General features: G+C 39.3%; 1 protein-coding gene across 1 annotated transcript in view; it reads left to right on the plus strand.

Moving 5' to 3' along the window:
* Positions 1–1,258: 1,258 nt before the first annotated feature.
* LOC139728213 (serine/threonine-protein phosphatase PP1-gamma catalytic subunit B) overlaps positions 1,259–19,383 on the plus strand; it is a 38,928-nt gene continuing 20,803 nt past the window's right edge. The window contains exon 1 of the mRNA XM_071639178.1: positions 1,259–1,446. Within this exon, the coding sequence (XP_071495279.1) occupies positions 1,392–1,446 (55 nt within the window). The 5' untranslated portion in view covers positions 1,259–1,391. The remainder of the gene's footprint in view (positions 1,447–19,383) is intronic.

Genomic DNA, 19,383 nt, shown 5'->3' on the forward strand with positions numbered 1-19,383 from the left:
TCATGTGGTGTTATTTGTTTTGTCCTCTGTCTTAGTATGTTTTATTCTCTCCATACATGTTCCCTTGATGTTATTGGTAATTTTTGTAAATTTCAATTTTGTGCTTGTTTTGACATGTTTTATTCTCCCTGTGCTCCTTTTATTATTTGATATTTCAACGTTTAATTTGCAATATGTGTATGATTTGTTTTCAAGAGTACATTCTATTCTAACAAGCCTCTGGCTTTCTCAGAACTGTACCTGCTACATTTTGTAAGCGTTTTATAATTATCCAAACGATTTTCATTACCAAATAAATGTATGAATTGAATCGAATTGAATTGGGTTGAATTATACTCAGAGGATGTCCCAGTTTTGCATTCATTCCCTGCACTCACCGTCATTTTTATTCCATGATTAAAATGTTTTAAGTTGTAGGCCATTATTTTTCTTTTCGTCATTCATATAATCCTAAAAGGACAAATTTTGTTTAGTTTTGTTTTGTTTGTAACCAGCACCCCGATGATGCAAATAAACCTGGTTTGATGAAAAGCTTCTCAGTCATTCATTTTGATTTAAAAAAAAGTTGTACAGCGGGAGAGTTGTTGTCTCTGATGTGCAAATATCAGAGATCTATACTTTTCACACTTTTTTACTTCACAAGTTCTTTATTATACTTTACTTTTTGATTTTGTTGAGAACATTCTTAATAAGCAACTCTTGCCAACCATGGACATTTAGTTGTTTACTGCTAAACGATTATTCGACGAAATGATTATTGTTACTTTTAGATTGACTGATTTTTTTGTGTGGAATTATTTGAATATGAGCTTTATATAAATTATATATAATCCCAAACGACGAAGGAGAAGAACAAAGGCAGAAGTAGAAGAAGACGAAAATTTAAGAAGAAAAAGAGGAAGGAAGTGCTGAAGATGAAGAAATGAAGAAGAGGAAGAAGATTTGTGAAGAAGCAGAGGGAGAAGAAAAAGATGAGTAGGAGGAGGAGGAAGAAGAAGGAGAAGGAGAAAGAACGAGAAGGGGAAGAGGTCGAAGGAAGAGGAAAAGGATTGGCTCAGATGCACTCTACTGGTCCTTTGGGATACTGTAGCTCATGAAAACGAAGCCCTGCTTTTCATAAGTATGTTCGCACGCACAAACGCACACCATAGAAATGACGAACGAAGATCACACACAATTGAATACAGTTTGTAATGTTTCACTATATAAAATGCGCCGCAGTAACGCAGCACGCGCGCACTTAATCGTATGTATTAACCGCCGCCATATTCCTGGAGGAGGAAGAAGTAAGGATTCGAAAATTCTCCAAAATTAAATCCAGCTCATCCAAGACCATCGTAACATCTTATGCCAGAAATCCAACATCAATACTTATTGGATAGACATATCTAATGGCTGAGGCGGAGAAAGTAAACGTAGACAATATAATAACACGGCTATTGGAAGGTATGTATCGCTACTAGTTCCCGATTATTTTTCGATTTTGTTGCTGGGGAGCCGGTGCTGACCGGCCGAATATCCAATCGCATTCAATGGTTGACGAGTTTGTGTTGATTGTTAGAATACTCTACCCATTAAAGTGACATGTTAGACCGACAAGATTTTAGTGTTCATTGCAATTTTCCGTGCCGTGAAGTGGCAACAAGATTGAGAGGGACACATATACTGTTTAATTGGTTTGACGTCTGGCATTTAGATTGTTCCCGGCGTCACAATCATATTCTTTTCGACATTCATTACCCAACAACTGAAGAGGACGTAGAAACTAACGTTAGTGCCCCGTTCATCATGTTCATATTCATTCATTGAGGGAAGTAAGGTTCGGCCCGGCGTTAGAATTTAACGTTATAGTGGTCTAATTTACTAGTTAAATGGGGTTGGGTTGTAACGTTAGGAGAGTGGATCGTATCACCGGACGCTTTTTTTTTTTTTCATGGCTCTGAATTTCATACTTAGATAGAGGATGAAATTTGGGCCAAAAATAGTGGTCACCAGTTTTGAGTTACCGTAATTCTAGCTACACGCAGCCGCTGTAGAGACAGCGGCTGCACCTGTATTCCTTCGCAGACGTTGTCATTTTTCAGTGTGGTTGTGCGACTCCTTCATGAATATCTTTATTAATCTTGGAAAACTAAAATACAAGGAATTATCATAATCTATGATAATCATTCAATAATCGGTACGCGATTTTTTGTTTAATTACGTCAAAAACTCACCGAAATCTGTGGCTGAAATCAGGTCTGTAAACGTCCTTACTGCTTCACTCCTCATCTGCGTGTTATTTGAATGGCATTCACTCTCGTATACTACAACGTACAACGTAGGTAGTCGGAGAGGCGCCCTCTAGCTCTCCGACTACCTACGTTGTACGTTGTAGTATACGAGAGTGAATGCCATTCAAATAACACGCAGATGAGGAGTGAAGCAATAAGGACGTTTACAGACCAGATTTCAGCCACAGATTTCGGTGAGTTTTTGACGTAATTAAACAAAAAATCGCATACCAATTATTGAATGATTATCATAGATTACGATAATTCCTTGTATTTTAGTTTTCCATGATTAATAAAGATATTCATGAAGGAGTCGCACAACCACACTGAAAAATGACAACGTCTGCGAAGGAATGCAGGTGCAGCCGCGTCGCTTCGCGACAGCGGCTGCGTGTAGTTACCGTAATTCAGGAAGTCTTGAAAATTATGAATTCAGCAGAATTACGAAAATTATTCTCACTGATTTTTGGAAAATAAAAAAGTTGTTTTTTACTATGCGGTGAAAAATCACATTAAAAATCCAGACACGATTTTCATAGTAGGCCCTAGTAGAATAATCGATTTAAAGGGGCCCTGAAATCCAAATGTTAAATGCATGTTGATTTGTGTTGATTTATGATATGATAGAATCATAAGAATGTCTACCCTCAAGGCTCAACATCACTTTTGCGGTAGGCCTAAAACAAATACATATCTAGAAACATTCCATAGGCCCTAGATCTATATTTTGAACGATTTTTTCTTCCATTTTTCTTGAGATTACTTGGGAACGCCCACAAAAAATCCTTCCAAACTAATCAATATTAATATTCTTGAGATGACATCATCTGTCAATCATTGCTGAAGTACTGAAGTAAATGTTTAACAAAAGACATTGGATATGGAATGCACCTTCCTCTCGACTCAGCATAATTGCACAACTTGCATGTTTCTGTCATATCAATGTCAGTTCGGGAAACCCACTCACAAGGGGGGCCCCTCCTTATACAGTAAGTAACCCGTCCCCCTTATAAGTAACCCCGTCCCCCTTATAAGTAACCCCCGGGGCACCCCTTATAAGGAGTCTCCACGCTTTTTTGCAATGCAACGCGAAAATGAAAGGACTGCGGCAATTCGCTTGATTATGTCCATAAAGCTTCACAAGTTTCCTAGTTACTCACGAAATTTGAGCAAAATCGGTTCGAGGCATCATATCTAAAATCATGGATTTAAATGCGATGTCAAACGACCCATGCGAATGCTGAAATGCGAGCGATTACTGGCGTGAGTGTCGCCAGGCGCGGCGGCGCGGCAATGCTTGAGTGCAGACGTGGCGACTGCAGAGGTCATCTCAAGAATATTAATATTGATTTAATAGTTTGGAAGGATTTTTTGTGGGTGTTCCCAAGTAATCTGAAGAAAAATAAAAGAAAAAATCGTTAAAAAAATATGGAATGTTTCTAGATATTCGTTTCACCACAAAAGTGATGTTGAGAGTATCATAATAGGGTGTCTGAAGCATTTTTACAACTTTTGAAATTCTCTGAAAAACGAATTGTGAACTATTTCATATGAAAGAGAATTACATCATTAAGACACATAGGGTTCAAATTTCATGGCGAAATGATGTTTCTATCTCGAGAAATTTAACTTTCAAATCACAGCAATATTACCCACTTTTTCTGTCGAGCACGCTCGAAATGTGTCCAAATCATTACCCCAGAAAGTTGCATTCGCGTGAGGATCTCAAGCGATCGGATAATGAGCGTATAGCGGTTAGAAAATATGTGTAACAAGCGCAGAAGCCACTCCCCCACAATGTCGTCACTCCGCATGTAGTGATTGTGTATGTGTGTGTGTGTGTGTGTATACAACGTGCCCATCACCCTTTACATACCACACACGGCGCAGTTGTTTATATTGCAGACCCACGCACGCAACCCCATCACTAGATAAAGCTAGCGCAAAAGCATGCATGTGTGCTGCAGAGCGAGGATGCCATATGCGCCAGCCGACCGTGCCCATCATGCCTTTACCACAGCGTGCGCAGTGTTGCCTCCGGCAGCTAGCCTCGCCACCGCGCGCCAGTATCAGTACATTTACTCAGTATGTAAGCAGCTAGCTTGCATGCACGGCACATGCAGTGCACAGGGAGCATACTAGTAATCGCCCAGCAGCCATTCGCGTGAAAGTGATGCCAAAATAATTACCACCATCCATAAAAGCATTATTTTATCACAAAAGAACCTATAGGCTAAAGCAATCTTTTAGAAATATCCTCGATTAGAAGTTCAGTAGCAAATATCGGTATTCGTAACTAATCTCGATCGTACTCACAGTTTCCTGTTCAATCGTGTCTTCCACGCGTAGGCCTTGTCTAGGAAGGATCATTTACAGCTGTGGCTCTACGTACAACTTGTTTGTTTGCTTAACTCATGTGATAACTGCCACATCGGCTGTGTGAGAAAAGCGAGAGTCAATGTTATCAATAGTGTTTTGTTTGTGACTGTGGTTGTTTGTATAGCTAGTCTAGCTACACGAAGGCACATGGCATTTAGCATTATCCTTTTGTAAATTGTGGAATTGGTGTGTATCAAACATCGTGCGTTGATTGCTGTCGACCAGGGCAGCGCAGTTTGCAACACAATTAAGCGGCCCGGTTCACATTAGTGACAGGGCTTGCAGGCCCTGCCTGGCGGCCCAACTGTTAGAGCTGCATGCCATGCATGCCTGCAGCTGCTGCTGCGATGCCCTAGCATTTTTTTCTACATGTCATTCCAAATAGGCATGATCTGGAATAAGATCAGTCAAAAACACTTATAGAAATATATATAATTTAGTTGAGTATGGTGTATTTGGTCTTAGGGGTACTAATCATGTCACAAATTTGGTGTCCTAAAACGGTCAATTTTTAAGGCATATTGTTTAAAATATACATGAAAAATGTAAGGCTTCATATGATTTTATCTCCACTGTCTCTCATATATATGGGCTACATATCCTGAAAGTTTTAAGTCTTAATTATGTTTAATTTTTGAAATAGGGCTAATCAAACTTAATCACCTTAAATCTCTGCAGTATTGTAAAAATACACATATCATTTTCTTATGTGTTGTTCTAATGAATCCTTGTCTTCATTTCCTTTCAACCTGTATACGGCTAATCAAACTTAATCACCTTAAATCTCTGCAGTATTGTAAAAATACACTTATCATTTTCTTCTGTGTTGTTCTAATGAATCCTTGTCTTCATTTCCTTTCAACCTGTATAATTCTTTCTTTCCTTCCTAATCATCTTTGCTTTCATCCTGTTTTGGTTCATTTCTAATTTTATTCTACCTAGTGCGTTTCTGTTTTCAATCTGTACTTTTCTCTTCAATGCTTTCTTCTTTACTTTTCCAGCTTCTAAATCCATCTCTCCCTTGTTTTTCTGTGTAATGCAAGTTTTTCTTCTTTCTTTCCTTCCATTATCTTTTAGTTAACTCTCTATTTTGTAAACCTCTTGTTTCATTTTTCCAGTTTTTTTTAATCTTCTTTCATTTCCTGTTGTTGTTATTTTGATTTTAAGGCGTGTGTCTTTCAGTTGTGAATATTTACGCCTAATACCTACTATAATTTATACTAGTGTCTTGTTTTCCTTTATAAGAAAATGAATTCAAATTAATAAAGGAGAAAAAGATATATGCTGCATTATTGCCGCAATTTTGGAAATTCTAAAACAGACTGTCATCACCGATCATGGACCTTTTCCCTTTCCCTTTTCCCCCTTTTCTTAGCCTTTTTTAAAGGCCTTATATTCTTTCACCCTTTTCTTTTTATAACCACATTTTTCACAATCTTCTTTCATGCACACACACACACACACCCTCACTTTTTTTTTCTTAAAAAAAGAAACAAATCATTTATTGATAAATTTATGTTAAAAAAGAGAGAAATTATAGAGGAAGGTACAATTGAGGAATTGTGGACAGTCATCAAGTAGCCAAGTAACCAATGTGAATTTGGAGGAAATATTATAAATTTTGACCATTCCCAGCTCTTGTTTCAGTCCTAGTTTCTTATTTTTCTTGATGATATTGCAATGCACTCCTTTGGGAACTGCTCTTTCTTTCCTCAGTACTTTAGAGCCAAATCATCCCTTTTTATCTCACCTGTGCCAAAGGCTCAAGTGAGCTATTGTGATTGCTCTGTGACCCAGCTGTTACACATACGAAAAAGCCGAGCTGAGGCAGGCCTCAGGCCGGCTCCAGGTTGCCTTTTTCGTATACATGGTCACACAAAAGTGGGGCCGGCCTGAGGCCAGCCCGGCTATATGTGTAAACGGTACCTGGCGCTCGTATGGCAGAGTATGGGAAGGCGAAGTGAGGCCGGCCCTGGGGAAACAGGGTCCATGAGGAGCGTCGTTGCTTGAGCCGGCCCTGAAGCCCATGTGTAAACGGTCCACAAAGCGGCCTCAGGCTACCTTTCGTGTGTAACAGGGGTCCTAGAAGTCCAGCTGGCGTCTTGCATCATGCATCTTGTGTCGTCCGATGTGCGTCATGCGTAGACTTTTTACATTTTCATCTTCTTAAAAAAACCCCATGACAGATTTACACCAAACTTGGCAGGTACAAAATATGCATCCCTAGAGCAACATAGTACATTGATTACTGCAGTTTCAAGTTTGTTCATGGCGGATTCAGGAGTGCCTCCTTGGGATGTGGGTGGGGCATCATACTGGGGCCTAAACTTCATATTTTTATCTTCTTGAAAACCCCATAATGAAGTTTCACCAGATTTGGCAAGTGTTGTCCGTATTGGGATAGGATATCAATTTGTTCAAACGGGCAATATGCTCCTGGGAGGGGAAGGGGGGGGGGAGGAAGGGGCATGGCAGATCCAGGGGTGCTCCCCTTGGGGATGGGGATGGCCTAATTTGCACATTTCCATCTTCTTGAAGACTTTCTGATGAATAGGGAGATAGGATCACAATTTGTTCAAATGGGCACCATGTTCTCCTTGATTTCCCCCAGGGGGCCCACCCCCCCCCCCCCAAAAAAAAAGAATAGATAAATAAAAAACAAGGAGTCTTTTAAAATCTTCGCAAGAACCATAAGTGGTGTAGAGCTACAATATTTGTAAGTTAATACTATGAGTAAGTACATTGATGACTGTAGTTTGTTCATGGGAGATCCAGAGGTCCCCAGGTGTAATGGGCATACAATGGGCGAACACCATTCCTTTTACTTGCCTAAAAGTGGCTTTACAGCACCCAACAGTGTGTTTAAGTAGAGGGCAGTTGCAAGGAACAAAAATTGCAGTATGGAGTCAACATGAAGGAGCCGCTTCAGTAAATACGTGTTCATCCAAAATCTGGTCCCCTCTTTTGAGTGACTTTTCTAGTCGCAACTCAATTTCCCGCTTCCATCCTGAAAATATTGCGAGGAAGTCTCAACTTCTCTGATTGGCAGTTCTATTTTGAGGGGCAAAATGGGTTGGGCATGCAAGACACATGATGGCAGTGAGGATGACAGTCAAGCTCTTTTCTTGGCCGTAATAATGGTTGGTTCATGGCCATGATACGTTGCAAACAAGTCCCATTTTTATACATGATCAATTGTTAACACTGTATTACCCTGTGACATTTAAGAAACTGATATTTTGTATACAACCGGTACGCCTGGGGGTAGGGGGATAGCCAACTGTACAAAATGTACAACCATTAAAGATTTTTTTTTTTTTTTTTAACATTTTCCACCTACAAGTAGGTATCGGTAATAATTGGTTTAAGGAAAACTCTAAGAATATTCAATGTACCATCTGTAAATCTCACAGTTACCTTTAAACTGTTTACCAGTGATAAAAGTGCCATGCTGCCTAGCAAAGGTCTACAGACCTTGAGCTACACTCTTCAAACTTTTTAGATTTGGTTATCATCAGTGTCATGAAAATGGCTTTCCTCAAAACAGGAATTCATATGGGGATTGCATCTAATCCCATGAGTAACTGTACAACAAATGCTGGGAAGCAGATAGTGGAAAGCAAATATTGTCTTGTTGTGGCATTGATAGCATTTCCTCTAAGCTGCAGAATGCTCATTATGCTGGGTTTTTCATCGGCAGGTTTTGTTTGCAATGATATGTTATCTTTACACATCAAGGTTGTACAGTATTGTGTTCAATGATGATCAAAAGGGCTGAAAACACATGCACAATTTTACCGTTAGACAGTTTTTCCTACTGGATTACCACAATACTTATTATGCAGAGACTAATGTGGATCCTCAACAAAGCCCATCCTCTGCAAATGACCAGTATTTTAAGCATATTAATTCATCTGTATATAGTAGACATATTCTTTCTTCATTAATTTTGTAGTTATTGATGTAGAAGGAGGGGACTTCAAAGTGAAGAAGAGGTAAACATCCAGCCATTATTAGCAAACACAAGAATGGCGACTTTCATGTTTGTGCTTGCAAATATTTGAGGGCACTTTTTCCGTCTTCTTTTTAAGAGTTCTAGCTTACAATAGGGAGCCGTAAACTTATTGATGCTGTATTTAAAGCCCTGTGTTGTGCTTTGAATGACATAGTTGGCTGAGGGGGTGGTTGTTTTCTCAGTGAGTCAGTGTTTGATACAGGAAAAAATGCTGCCTAAGGAAGGACAGCAGTGTCAACTGGTTTTCCTGGTTACAGCTTTATGGCAGAGTTACATGACCAGTGTCCCTGTCTGTGCCATCATGTAGTGTAGATGTACATCAGTGCTGCCACAAGCTATTAAAATCAAGTGTGACAAGCAAGCAGAAAGTATGCATGGCATATCACAGACCATTAAGAAATACATTTGACCCTTTGTTCTCTTTCTTTTTTTTTGGGGGGGGGGGTGGGGGTGGGGGAGAGGGGGAAACGAGAGGAACGAGTGTATAATGTATGTAGAAACAAGGTGATTTTGGTACCAAATTTACTCCTACTGGGAGTTTCATTTGTCAAAGTACACTTTATGTCTAAACTGCCCTGTAACTTCAGTTTGTGTCAAATTACTGCTTAAATAATCTCTGACTAATCTGCATGAATTGAGCCACTTGAGTAGGAGTACTGTACTTAGAGTGTATGTATAATCTCAGTTGACTCATCTTGAGCAGCGAGTGTGTACCACTACGTACTGTACACGAGGGTGATATATCTTGTTTAAATATGAGTACGTTGTATGTTGTATGCACAAACTATTTCCCACTGTAAATTGTCATGTACAATCTTATACAGCATGTTCTAAATAAAGCCCATACTCTGGTGCTATGGATTCTTGGCTTTGTACATAATGAATCATTTGTCAACAAATCTGAAAGTGATTAAAGGCGAAATAAACTATATTTTGCAACACCTAAAATGAACGTATCTGATTGATTGATTGCCCGGCGAGTGACATGCAATTAAAAGTACCATTGTATTAGTTTGTCGCTGTCAGCCATGCAATTTTGTTTGAGCAAAAATGGATATGCACAGTATTCCACATTTGCCACGCGCACTGAACAATTACAAGCGCTCTTATATTTGATAAGCATGTATTTTGTGACTCATTTTTGTAAACAACTTAACCGATTGGTCTTGCATAATGTAGTACATACACACAGTCTATGGTCTTTACTCTTACAATGGAACAAGATTTTGCACTTGCTGAAAGATGAGATGCACTATTCAACTCGACTTCGCCTGGTTGAATAGAGCGCCTCTATCTTTCACCTTTTGCAAAATCTTGTTCCATTGCACTCGTGACAATTCACTACACTATTTGTATGAGATACCAGTACATATAGAGTGCTGTATAGTAATCTAGAAAGCGAATTGTCTACCACAGAAGGTGTGAGTTTTGATATAATTTTACTCCACACATTTGCATGTTAGTGTGGGGTTCTTGAGAATGTCTCTTATGTTGTTTCGTTGTAGCAAGGGGAATGTACCCCAGGGCGTGTCTGTATAAAATGCTACAATTGTATGAATAGCTTTCTTTTCATACTGTGTTTCAATAGTTACGTTCAGACGGGAGCCCTTAACCTCGAAGTTAGGAAACTTCGAGGTTAGAGCTTGTAGTTAGGGACCGTGAAGACGCACTCGTAGTTAGCAAACCTCGAGGTTTGCTCGATGTTTCGAGCCACGAGAAATCTTATGGTTAGCGCTCTAACCACGAGCCGCGGGGGGTCCCCACTCGTAGTTAAGCACCGTGTGGACACAAAAAACAACGAACTCGAAGTTAAGAGTGACCTCGCCGTAAACTCCAGCCCCCACAATTTCCCTCTGCTTCCGGGTCAACCTCCCAAACGTACACCACAAATACACTACACGTGAAAAACCTATGACGCACGACACAACAACATCATCATCTTTTCTTCCCATGCGCTTGATCTCTGAAACTGAACACGTCGAACTCGCTACTGTATTCTATATTCTTCTCCGACGCTAAAAAAATGTTTTCGACGAATATCTTCATAAAGGCATAAAGTCATCAGTGCAGTGCTATCTCTGCATACCATGACAGAGAGCAAGAGTACCTGTAAGCGAGTCCGACAGGGTTGGACTAAAGAATAAATAGACGTCTTGTTAGCAGTGTGTGCTGAAACTTCCGGTTTGACCCACTCGTAGTTACGGGGGGCAGAAGCTTTACCTCGAGGTTTCGTAACCTCGAGGTTAAGATTCGTCGTGTGGACACACGTCGTAGTTAGGGGGCAAGAGCTAAACCTCGAGGTTTCCTAACCTCGAGGTTAGGGCCTGCCGTCTGAACGTAACTAATAGTGTAAGAGCCTCAGGGTATTTGATGTTGATTCTACAAGTGGTATTTTAAACTCCACAATTGATCAATTGCAGAGCTGCCAAGTCTCCCTGATTCTGCAGGAGTCTCCCTGAAAATGTCAAAATCTGTTCATGTCTGAATAAGAAAATATTAAAATCTCCCGGATTTGGGAATTATTTTTGCCCACTGAAATGCATGTAACACAAATGATATATCCTCGATTGCTGTGTGGAATCTCCCTGATTTGGATGTGGGAATGTTGGCAGACCTGCAATTAGGATTGTATCATAACTATTACCATAATTGTCACCATTAGTCATTACAGAAGTATTGATTGTGCATGGACTACATTTGTATCTGCTACACTATTACCTGACCCCGCAACCAAGTACAGATATTTTCGCGAATGAGGAGGTCACAGACGTATTCACGAGATGTTCTTTTCGCAAATAGACACCAAATGCACCATTACCCTGGTGCATGGAGACATTTTTGCATGTTTTTAAATATGCGGTCTGACCGTTATTTGCAAAATTTGTGAAAATTAAACTCTTTGAAAATAATAGCACAGTAATGCTTCTGACTCAAGGTAGATGTACATGTATTTCACTAATTATCTGTGATCATTGTTCATTCACTCCTACAGAATGTACATCTGACATGTTTTGAAGGAAGGATTGCTTGAGATATTATGTCTTTCTGCAGTGTAAAAAATGTAGTTTTGGCCAGCAAGACTCACAGGAGTCTAGCAGTACCATTTTTCTGTTCTCTGTGGTACAATGATACAGGGTGGGACATGATTGGAACTTACATTAGCTGTCTCACCTTTGAACTGCGAAATAGGAAAATAGAGGGACATGAAAATGAATTTTACCTCCATTTAAAGAAGTGCATACAATGTAGCAATAAATATGGAGGTGTTACATCCATACATGCCTTTGTACAGTCTATATAGACAGCAATGTAGTAATTTATAGTGTGTTTGAAGTGATCGGCAAATTAAATTGTCCCGACTGTCATGTAAAATGTATATTTGTAATTATCAATACCTAAGAGAGCAAGAAAGCTTACTTCATCAAGCATGTCAGTATGACATTCTATGTTGACAACATGGCATCTGTTTACAACCAGACTACAGTGTATCTAGAGCCTGTGTGCACTTCTACACTAATTATTCAGTGGTCTTCATAACTGTCATTACACCAAGATTAAAATAAAAAAAAATTATGGTAAACTTCTATTTGATAGAGATACATGTAACATGTGCACTGATCTCCATGATGGGTTGAATAACATCTAGGCATCCAGTGGAATCTGAAAACAGTGGTATTCCTGGCAGTAACAAATCTATGAAATATTTTATTTACATGTGCCATCAGACTGGGAAGTTAACCAAGTGAATTGTGGAGGAATAAAATAATAAAGATTGAATCCATGAAGGGATAACAATATCTGATCATAACATTGTTATTGAGTAGGTTTGGAACATATATATACGATGTACATATACCATACATATACTGTACATGTACGAGTACTGCCAAACCAGTCGGAGCAGCTGCTCAGAATAAACACGGTCTCGCCCAATAGTCCACTGCATGCACCCAATGCACGAATGTGAATGCTCATCTCTTTATGCGGTGCCCTTGTTACCTTTGGTATTTAAGCGCCTGTTTTGGAGCACCCCTAGCACACGTGCCTCCCCAGAATCAATATGCTTGGCGAGGGTTGTCGAGAGACGGACGGGAGCAGGAGAGAAAGTGGGAGAGGAGAGTAGACTGATACCATCTTCCCATGCACCCCCGTGACATGGCCGTGGGCAGAGACGCATCAGCGGAAAGCTGAGATGTGATTGCGCACCACTCTTTCTGGAGGCTTTCAGGGGGATGATCAGTGACCATCTCTCCTCATGGATAGATTCATTATGAATTAAGTCTGTCGCCGTCAATTCGGCACATCGAGAGAATGAGCCCCAATAGACTGGTGATCATTCGCTACTGTTCTCATTGTGTAAACATTTGATAAAAACGAAATAAAACTACATTTAAATTAGTGCACACTTCATCTATGTCATTGCTGAATGGAGTTGCCCTTTTTATCAATTAGATGGAAATATAAATCTTATAATGATACAAGATCATTGACTGACAGATTTATGCCACCAATACGAATGCCACTGAAGTGGTTATGTACCATCAGGAGTCTAGCTGATGTGATCAATCAATTCCTGTATTATAAATAAAGGCAATAAGCTATCAGTGATCAAAGCCAGTTTGTACAATTAGCCCATTAGATAAACCAGTGGAAGGAATCACTAGAGGACAAAAGAGGTTGTGATTGCAGTCATTTTATTATTGTTTGAAGGACATTGCATTCAATTAGTTGATAAAATTTGTGGAAGAAAAGACCAATTGCTAATTATGCCCTATTATGAAGCACGACATAGACTCACTATATTGATTTTACTATATGTTTCTTTTAAAGAGACATAGTAAAATCAACAATAACTTAACGTCTTACAACCTTTCCCAGATGTAAATGTACAGTCAAACCTGCCTTAGCAGCCACCTGTCTATAGCGGCCACTGAAAAATCCCCCAGAGAGAAAAGCCCCGTTAAAGACCCTGTGTATAGTGGCCACCTGTCTAATGCGGCCAGCGGCCTCAAATTTTGTTTCCCGCGGTAGATTTTAACCTGTCTATAGCGGCCACAGACCCACATGGAGCCTTAGCCGAGCTGATAATTCAGCATGCTTTTCTGCTTTGTATCCGTGCCAGTCATTCATGGGCAACGTTCAGTGATTGCTATCGCTACATTCATCACTCGTTCAGTCACAATTGATAATGCACTAGTGTAAAGCTTTCTTCACGACTGTACACATGCTACAGTGCAACAACTTGCTGATAACACCTGCATTGTTCAATGCATGAAGTTCAGTCACTTTCATTTTGTTTGATACAAATTGATTGGAAGTTAGAGGAAAAGAGCTCCATCTACATGTACACTGTAGGGTAGGGTAGCTTTATGCGTGTCCGCTGCCTCTGTCAACTGACCCTACTTGCCTTTCTTTCTTTTTCTTTCTGAATCCAGAATGTGTCAAAGCTGTAGTATTCTCCTAATGTCCAGTGTCAGTGTTTTGTCTGCCATGCTTTGATTTGACGTTGGGAGTCAAAACAGCCATTACTGTGGCTATGCTGGCTTTAAATAATCTAGGAGAACATGCTAGAATACAATTAAAGGCCCTCATGATGATAAGGTTCAAAGGGTAATTGTGTCATATGGTCCTCATTGTTGGCTTCAGACCGTGACTACAGGAGCACATTTTGCAGTGATGAACACTATTAATGACAAGTGCTACATTGTACAAGTAGCACCAGAATAAACATGTCACAATCTCATGCCATGCTCAATGTGGCATTAGCAGTTGTATGTGGTTTATTATTTGCTTTCTTTATTTACAACCTTACAACTGTATATTCTTGGAGATTTATTATTTTTTTTCTGTTTGTGTGTTCCTGTGGTAGAAATTACCCCATTGATAGAATACAAGTAGTAATTTCAGTTTGTCTCATTCCTGTCATGGGTAACGAACAGTTGTTGTATTGCGTGATAGCCAGTTAAAGCAAGTTGACGTTATGCCAAGGTTTTCAACCCCCCCCCCAAAAAAAAAAAGAAAGAAAGAAAGAAAGAAATATTAGATAATTTGTTTTCTCTATTAGTTGTTTCTCTGTAGTATAAAGGTTTTAAGCTTTTATGTATTTGTTTTTGTTTTTGAGAAAGCAAGTTGGAAAGGTACCTAAAGATAGAGGTTAAACAAATGTTTGGATATTAGGATTAACCTCCTGTGAAGGATACAATATTATGAACATGTTAGGCCTACACTTTGCATTTGACGATAGAGCACTACAGCATCAGAAAGATGCTGTCAGTGTGACAACAATGAACTGAGACCCAAGGGAGGGCAAGGCAAAATGGTATTCAAAAAGATGCTTGCATAAATGAGTAATGATGCATGCAGAGTGACATTTCAGTGTAGGGTTCAGGGCCTTCTTTCACAGTTCCCTTGTTACATGTTCTGCTTGTGTTGAATAAAAACCATGTGTGCTAGTGTGCTGAGAAGTCTCCTTGCATTGATGTTCTTATAAAGAAATGCCCTACAGAGAATAAATCAAATCAAATCAAATCAAATCAAATCAGATCCCCACAAGATGCAGTACTATTGTATGTTACTTTCCCAAGTACAATACATTATTGTACATGTAGGATTAAAACGTGCCATTGTGTCAGGGCTTTGCTTTTTGTAGACTCAGATGTTGCATAATTTGTCTTTCTACTGTATTTTGAATATCTCTTGGAAAGGAATCTTGATCTTGCATGCATTAAGATGCGCTGTACATACATGTACACTGTACAGTACATGCTGTATGTCTTCCCTTTGTGAATTCAACTTGTTCCTTCTGTGCTGTGTCACTTCATCTTGTACCCAGGCAGCTGCACAGTTCTTTATAGTGCTTGTATGAATTTCTCAATGAGATGCTGCAACCTGCTGCTCTATTAAAAACCAGTAGGCCACCATGTTTGGGATTACATGTATGCTATCTTTGTAGATGACAGTAGACATTTACAGTGCATATCACATGACATCTTTGGAACTTACATGTATAGATCTTTGGAAGGTTATAAGCACCAATTCTTACTTGTTGATTGCATCGCAGAATCTAAAGAGTGATGTTGGAATTGTGCATACAATGGACAGGTGTACAGTGAACGTGTGGTTTTATTTATGTGTGCACTCTTGCCTGTTTGACTCATAGTACTATTTTAAAATACTGTCATGTGCGATTGTCTCTTTATGTGCCACGTTCGCACCTCCAACTCAGTCAACAGCGAACTTCGCATATTCTGCTCAAAAGCACAAAGCCGCCCAAACGGACTAATAAATCACCAAATGCCACAGTGCAATAAAAGCGTGTCTCGTGATTCCATTCCTGCCACAGGTAGCTTGATTTTATGTGGTGATTGGCTATCAAGTGGTATTCCCTACTGGATTTGCGAGTAAATTCTAAGTAAGTTACTGGCACTGTTTTGCGTGCAAAAGTAATGCCTCTTCAATGGCTACTGGTCATTTGAAAGAAAAACGATCGTAGATTTGTCATACAATTTACATCAAAGCAAAGTTTGGCATTTTCTCGACAATTTTGCTCATTACATTTCCGGGGTAACAAAAATCGACTTTTAAAGGACAAGTTCACCTTCATAAACATAAGGATTGAGAAAATGCAACAATATTAGTAGAACACATCAGTGAAAGTTTGAGGAAAATTGGACAATCGATGCAAAAGTTATGAATTTTTTAAATTTTTGTGTTGGAACTGCTGGATGAGGAGACTACTACAGCTTGTGAGTCATATGCGTACAACAGTATTAAGAAAATGTAAAAGAAAATTCAACATGTTTTCACTTTTTTCGCATAATAATAGAGCACTTGACTTGCCTCTTCCTAAAGGCAGGGGGAATAATATTATCCATAACATTTGTCGGTAACGAGTCAGGGGAATGTGTACTTTTTTCAAAAGATGGAATTTTGTGAAATTCTCTTTATATTTTCCTTATATTGTTGTACGCATGTGAAATCTAAGTTATTCATACACTGCAGTAGTCTTCTCATCCAGCGGGTACTGCACAAAAACTTCAAAAATTCATAACTTTTGAACGGATTGTCTGATTTTCCTCAAACTTTCAATGATGTGTTCTACTAATATTGCTACATTCTCTCAATCCTTATGTTTGTGAAGGTGAACTTGTCCTTTAAAGAGATTTGAAAAGAGGATTGTTTCTCCAAAGCATGGCTACATTGTACTGGTGTCTGAGAATAATGTGGCACGCAGGGGGTTTACACCATGGCACACAAAGAGTTATTTGGTCAGTGTAAATGTACTGTAAAAGTGGAAATTTTCGCGCATTTCGCGCAACCAGAAACTAGCGCGAAAATAAAAGCACGCGAATATTTTTGAATGCCATATGTTCCAGTGATTGATGTTTTGATTCCGCAGAATGAAAAACAAGCGAAACTCTTCTCACCCGGCCAAGCGCGAAAAATTAGTCGTGCGAAAATATCCACTTTTACAGTACCTTGGGCTTCTAACAAACACAAATTTTAAGGATAAGGACAAAAGAATAGCACTGACAGAAAGCAATTTGCACCTGTACTCAATTTTCCTTCAGTTCTGATCATAGTTTAGATGAGCTTTGATAAACATTCGTGAGTGAAACTTGTCAAGACTGCTTTGTGACACACCTTGACATGATTATAGAAGAAAGTCAACACATGCACACACACACACACACACACACACACACACACACACACACACACACACACACACACACATACATGTACATTATGGGAGTAGAATGTACTGTGGTACTGTACACTGTTGTGTACAATGTATACATGTAGTGTACAGTACATGCAGTTAATACACTGCCTTTGAGTTTACATTAATTACATAAAAATGCAGTTCTGTTGATAGTGGAAAGAAAGTTCATGTTGCAAGGAAGGGGATAGAATACATGTACATGTGGTAATGGTATCCTGTCCCAGGATTTGAAGATTTTAGAAGAGGTTTAGTAGATGTCATTTGGTAGAAAATTGCATGATATGTAGGAATGCTTTTGCTCTTCTGCTAGTTTTATAGATTATGTTGAATAAATTATTTTCATAATGAACATTGTACATGCAGACCAGCACAAGTTGTACTATAAAAAGTGTACATGCATGTGTAAAAGTGTCTGCAAAGAGCACTGTGGACTTATCAGGGTGATGGACATCTTCATAAAGACATTGCTGCTACAGATTTGTTGTATACGGCATACATAAAGCATGGAGTATAATTTTTTGTAAATCGGGACTTCCCGACAATTTTGCGAATGGTTAAATGCACACTCACAAAGCACTGTAAGTAATGAACAGAGAAATGTCAACATGCATGTCACATTCATAATGAGATCAGAGTTACATAATTTCACACATTGTTAAATTCGCAAATAGCACCTGACTTGTGAAATTCGCGAGTATGAAAACCTCACGAAATATATGGCATCTAGTGGGAGAAACCCTAATAAATATTGAATACATCCCACCGTGCCTGCTTGGCTTTTCCCCAGAAGAATGGCCGATTGATCGACCGCTGAAATGGAACTCCCATACAAACACAGGCTGCTATATAAAGCAGTGTACATTTCATGGATGACAAACCTAGCAGGAAATGAGAACTACTCTTGGCCACCACAGTGATGACCAAGGTAGCAGTCAGTGGATTAGTTCCTCTTCTGCTATTCTGTCTTGCTGCCTCCTCCTCCCCACCCCCCCCCCCCCCTCACTTGTTCCAAGCTGGCTCAAATTTCCATGTATCTGGTGCTCACATTGTTTAATTAGACATTCACACAATACCCAGTACAATGTACAATGTATTTGTAACTCCTAGCACATTCTCCTCTACAAGCATTGGAAGTCTGATATACGGTGCAACCTCTTACTTCCCAAAGAGTTAAGGCCTTCATTAATAGAATGACAGGATATACATTGACATTATGTACGGGTATGATTACAGGATGTACATTGTAGCTGAAATCATCAGGTACAGACTGTACCAAATGGTAATGCAAGTGAAACCTGCAAGGGAAGTGCATGTATTCATACAAGAGGCACTCCTTGAGTACTGTTTGTGGCTTGGTTTTAAGACGAGTTGATGGGCTTCGTACACTGTAGAAGCATTGTACAGATGTAGATATCTTGCTTCCATTGTTGACTGATGACGACCCAACCTTTGTTGTGATGTCACTAGCCATCTTGAGAAGCATGACCTTAAATTCAAGGAACTTTAGGAAGGAACTCAAGTTAGACCTCTTACAATGTACATGTATATACATTGTTGTATCATAGGCCTTTATTATTATTTTATCAAGCTGTGTATTGCTACAAGTTAAATGTAACCTTCATTGCTAGCGTCACAGGGAGGAACAATGCCATGGAGTATGTGCGTCACAAGGATCCATACAAATAATACATTTGTTTGTGTGTGTGTGTGATAACTCTTTCCTGCACAGACATGGAGTAGAGAAGGGAAGGGAAGGGAACAAGGCAGACATCACTCACTGTTCCTCTGAGAATAGATTGACATGTTACCAACACTGATGACATTACACATTAACAAATATACCAACTGTAACTTTTTTCCAGTATTTTGAAATGCTTTTGTTTTGTTTTCTGTTTGTCTTTGTTTTTGTTTTGCAAAATATACTGCAGTTCTCGTGGCAAATACTGGTTTTTTTTTTTCCAAATCGTAACCACAAATATATATTGCAGAAA

The sequence above is a fragment of the Diadema antillarum genome, unplaced genomic scaffold (genome assembly GCF_040938485.1).
Source record: "Diadema antillarum isolate AM-2024a unplaced genomic scaffold, OU_Dant_1.0 seq00000169_RagTag, whole genome shotgun sequence".
Lineage (NCBI taxonomy): Eukaryota > Metazoa > Echinodermata > Echinoidea > Diadematoida > Diadematidae > Diadema > Diadema antillarum.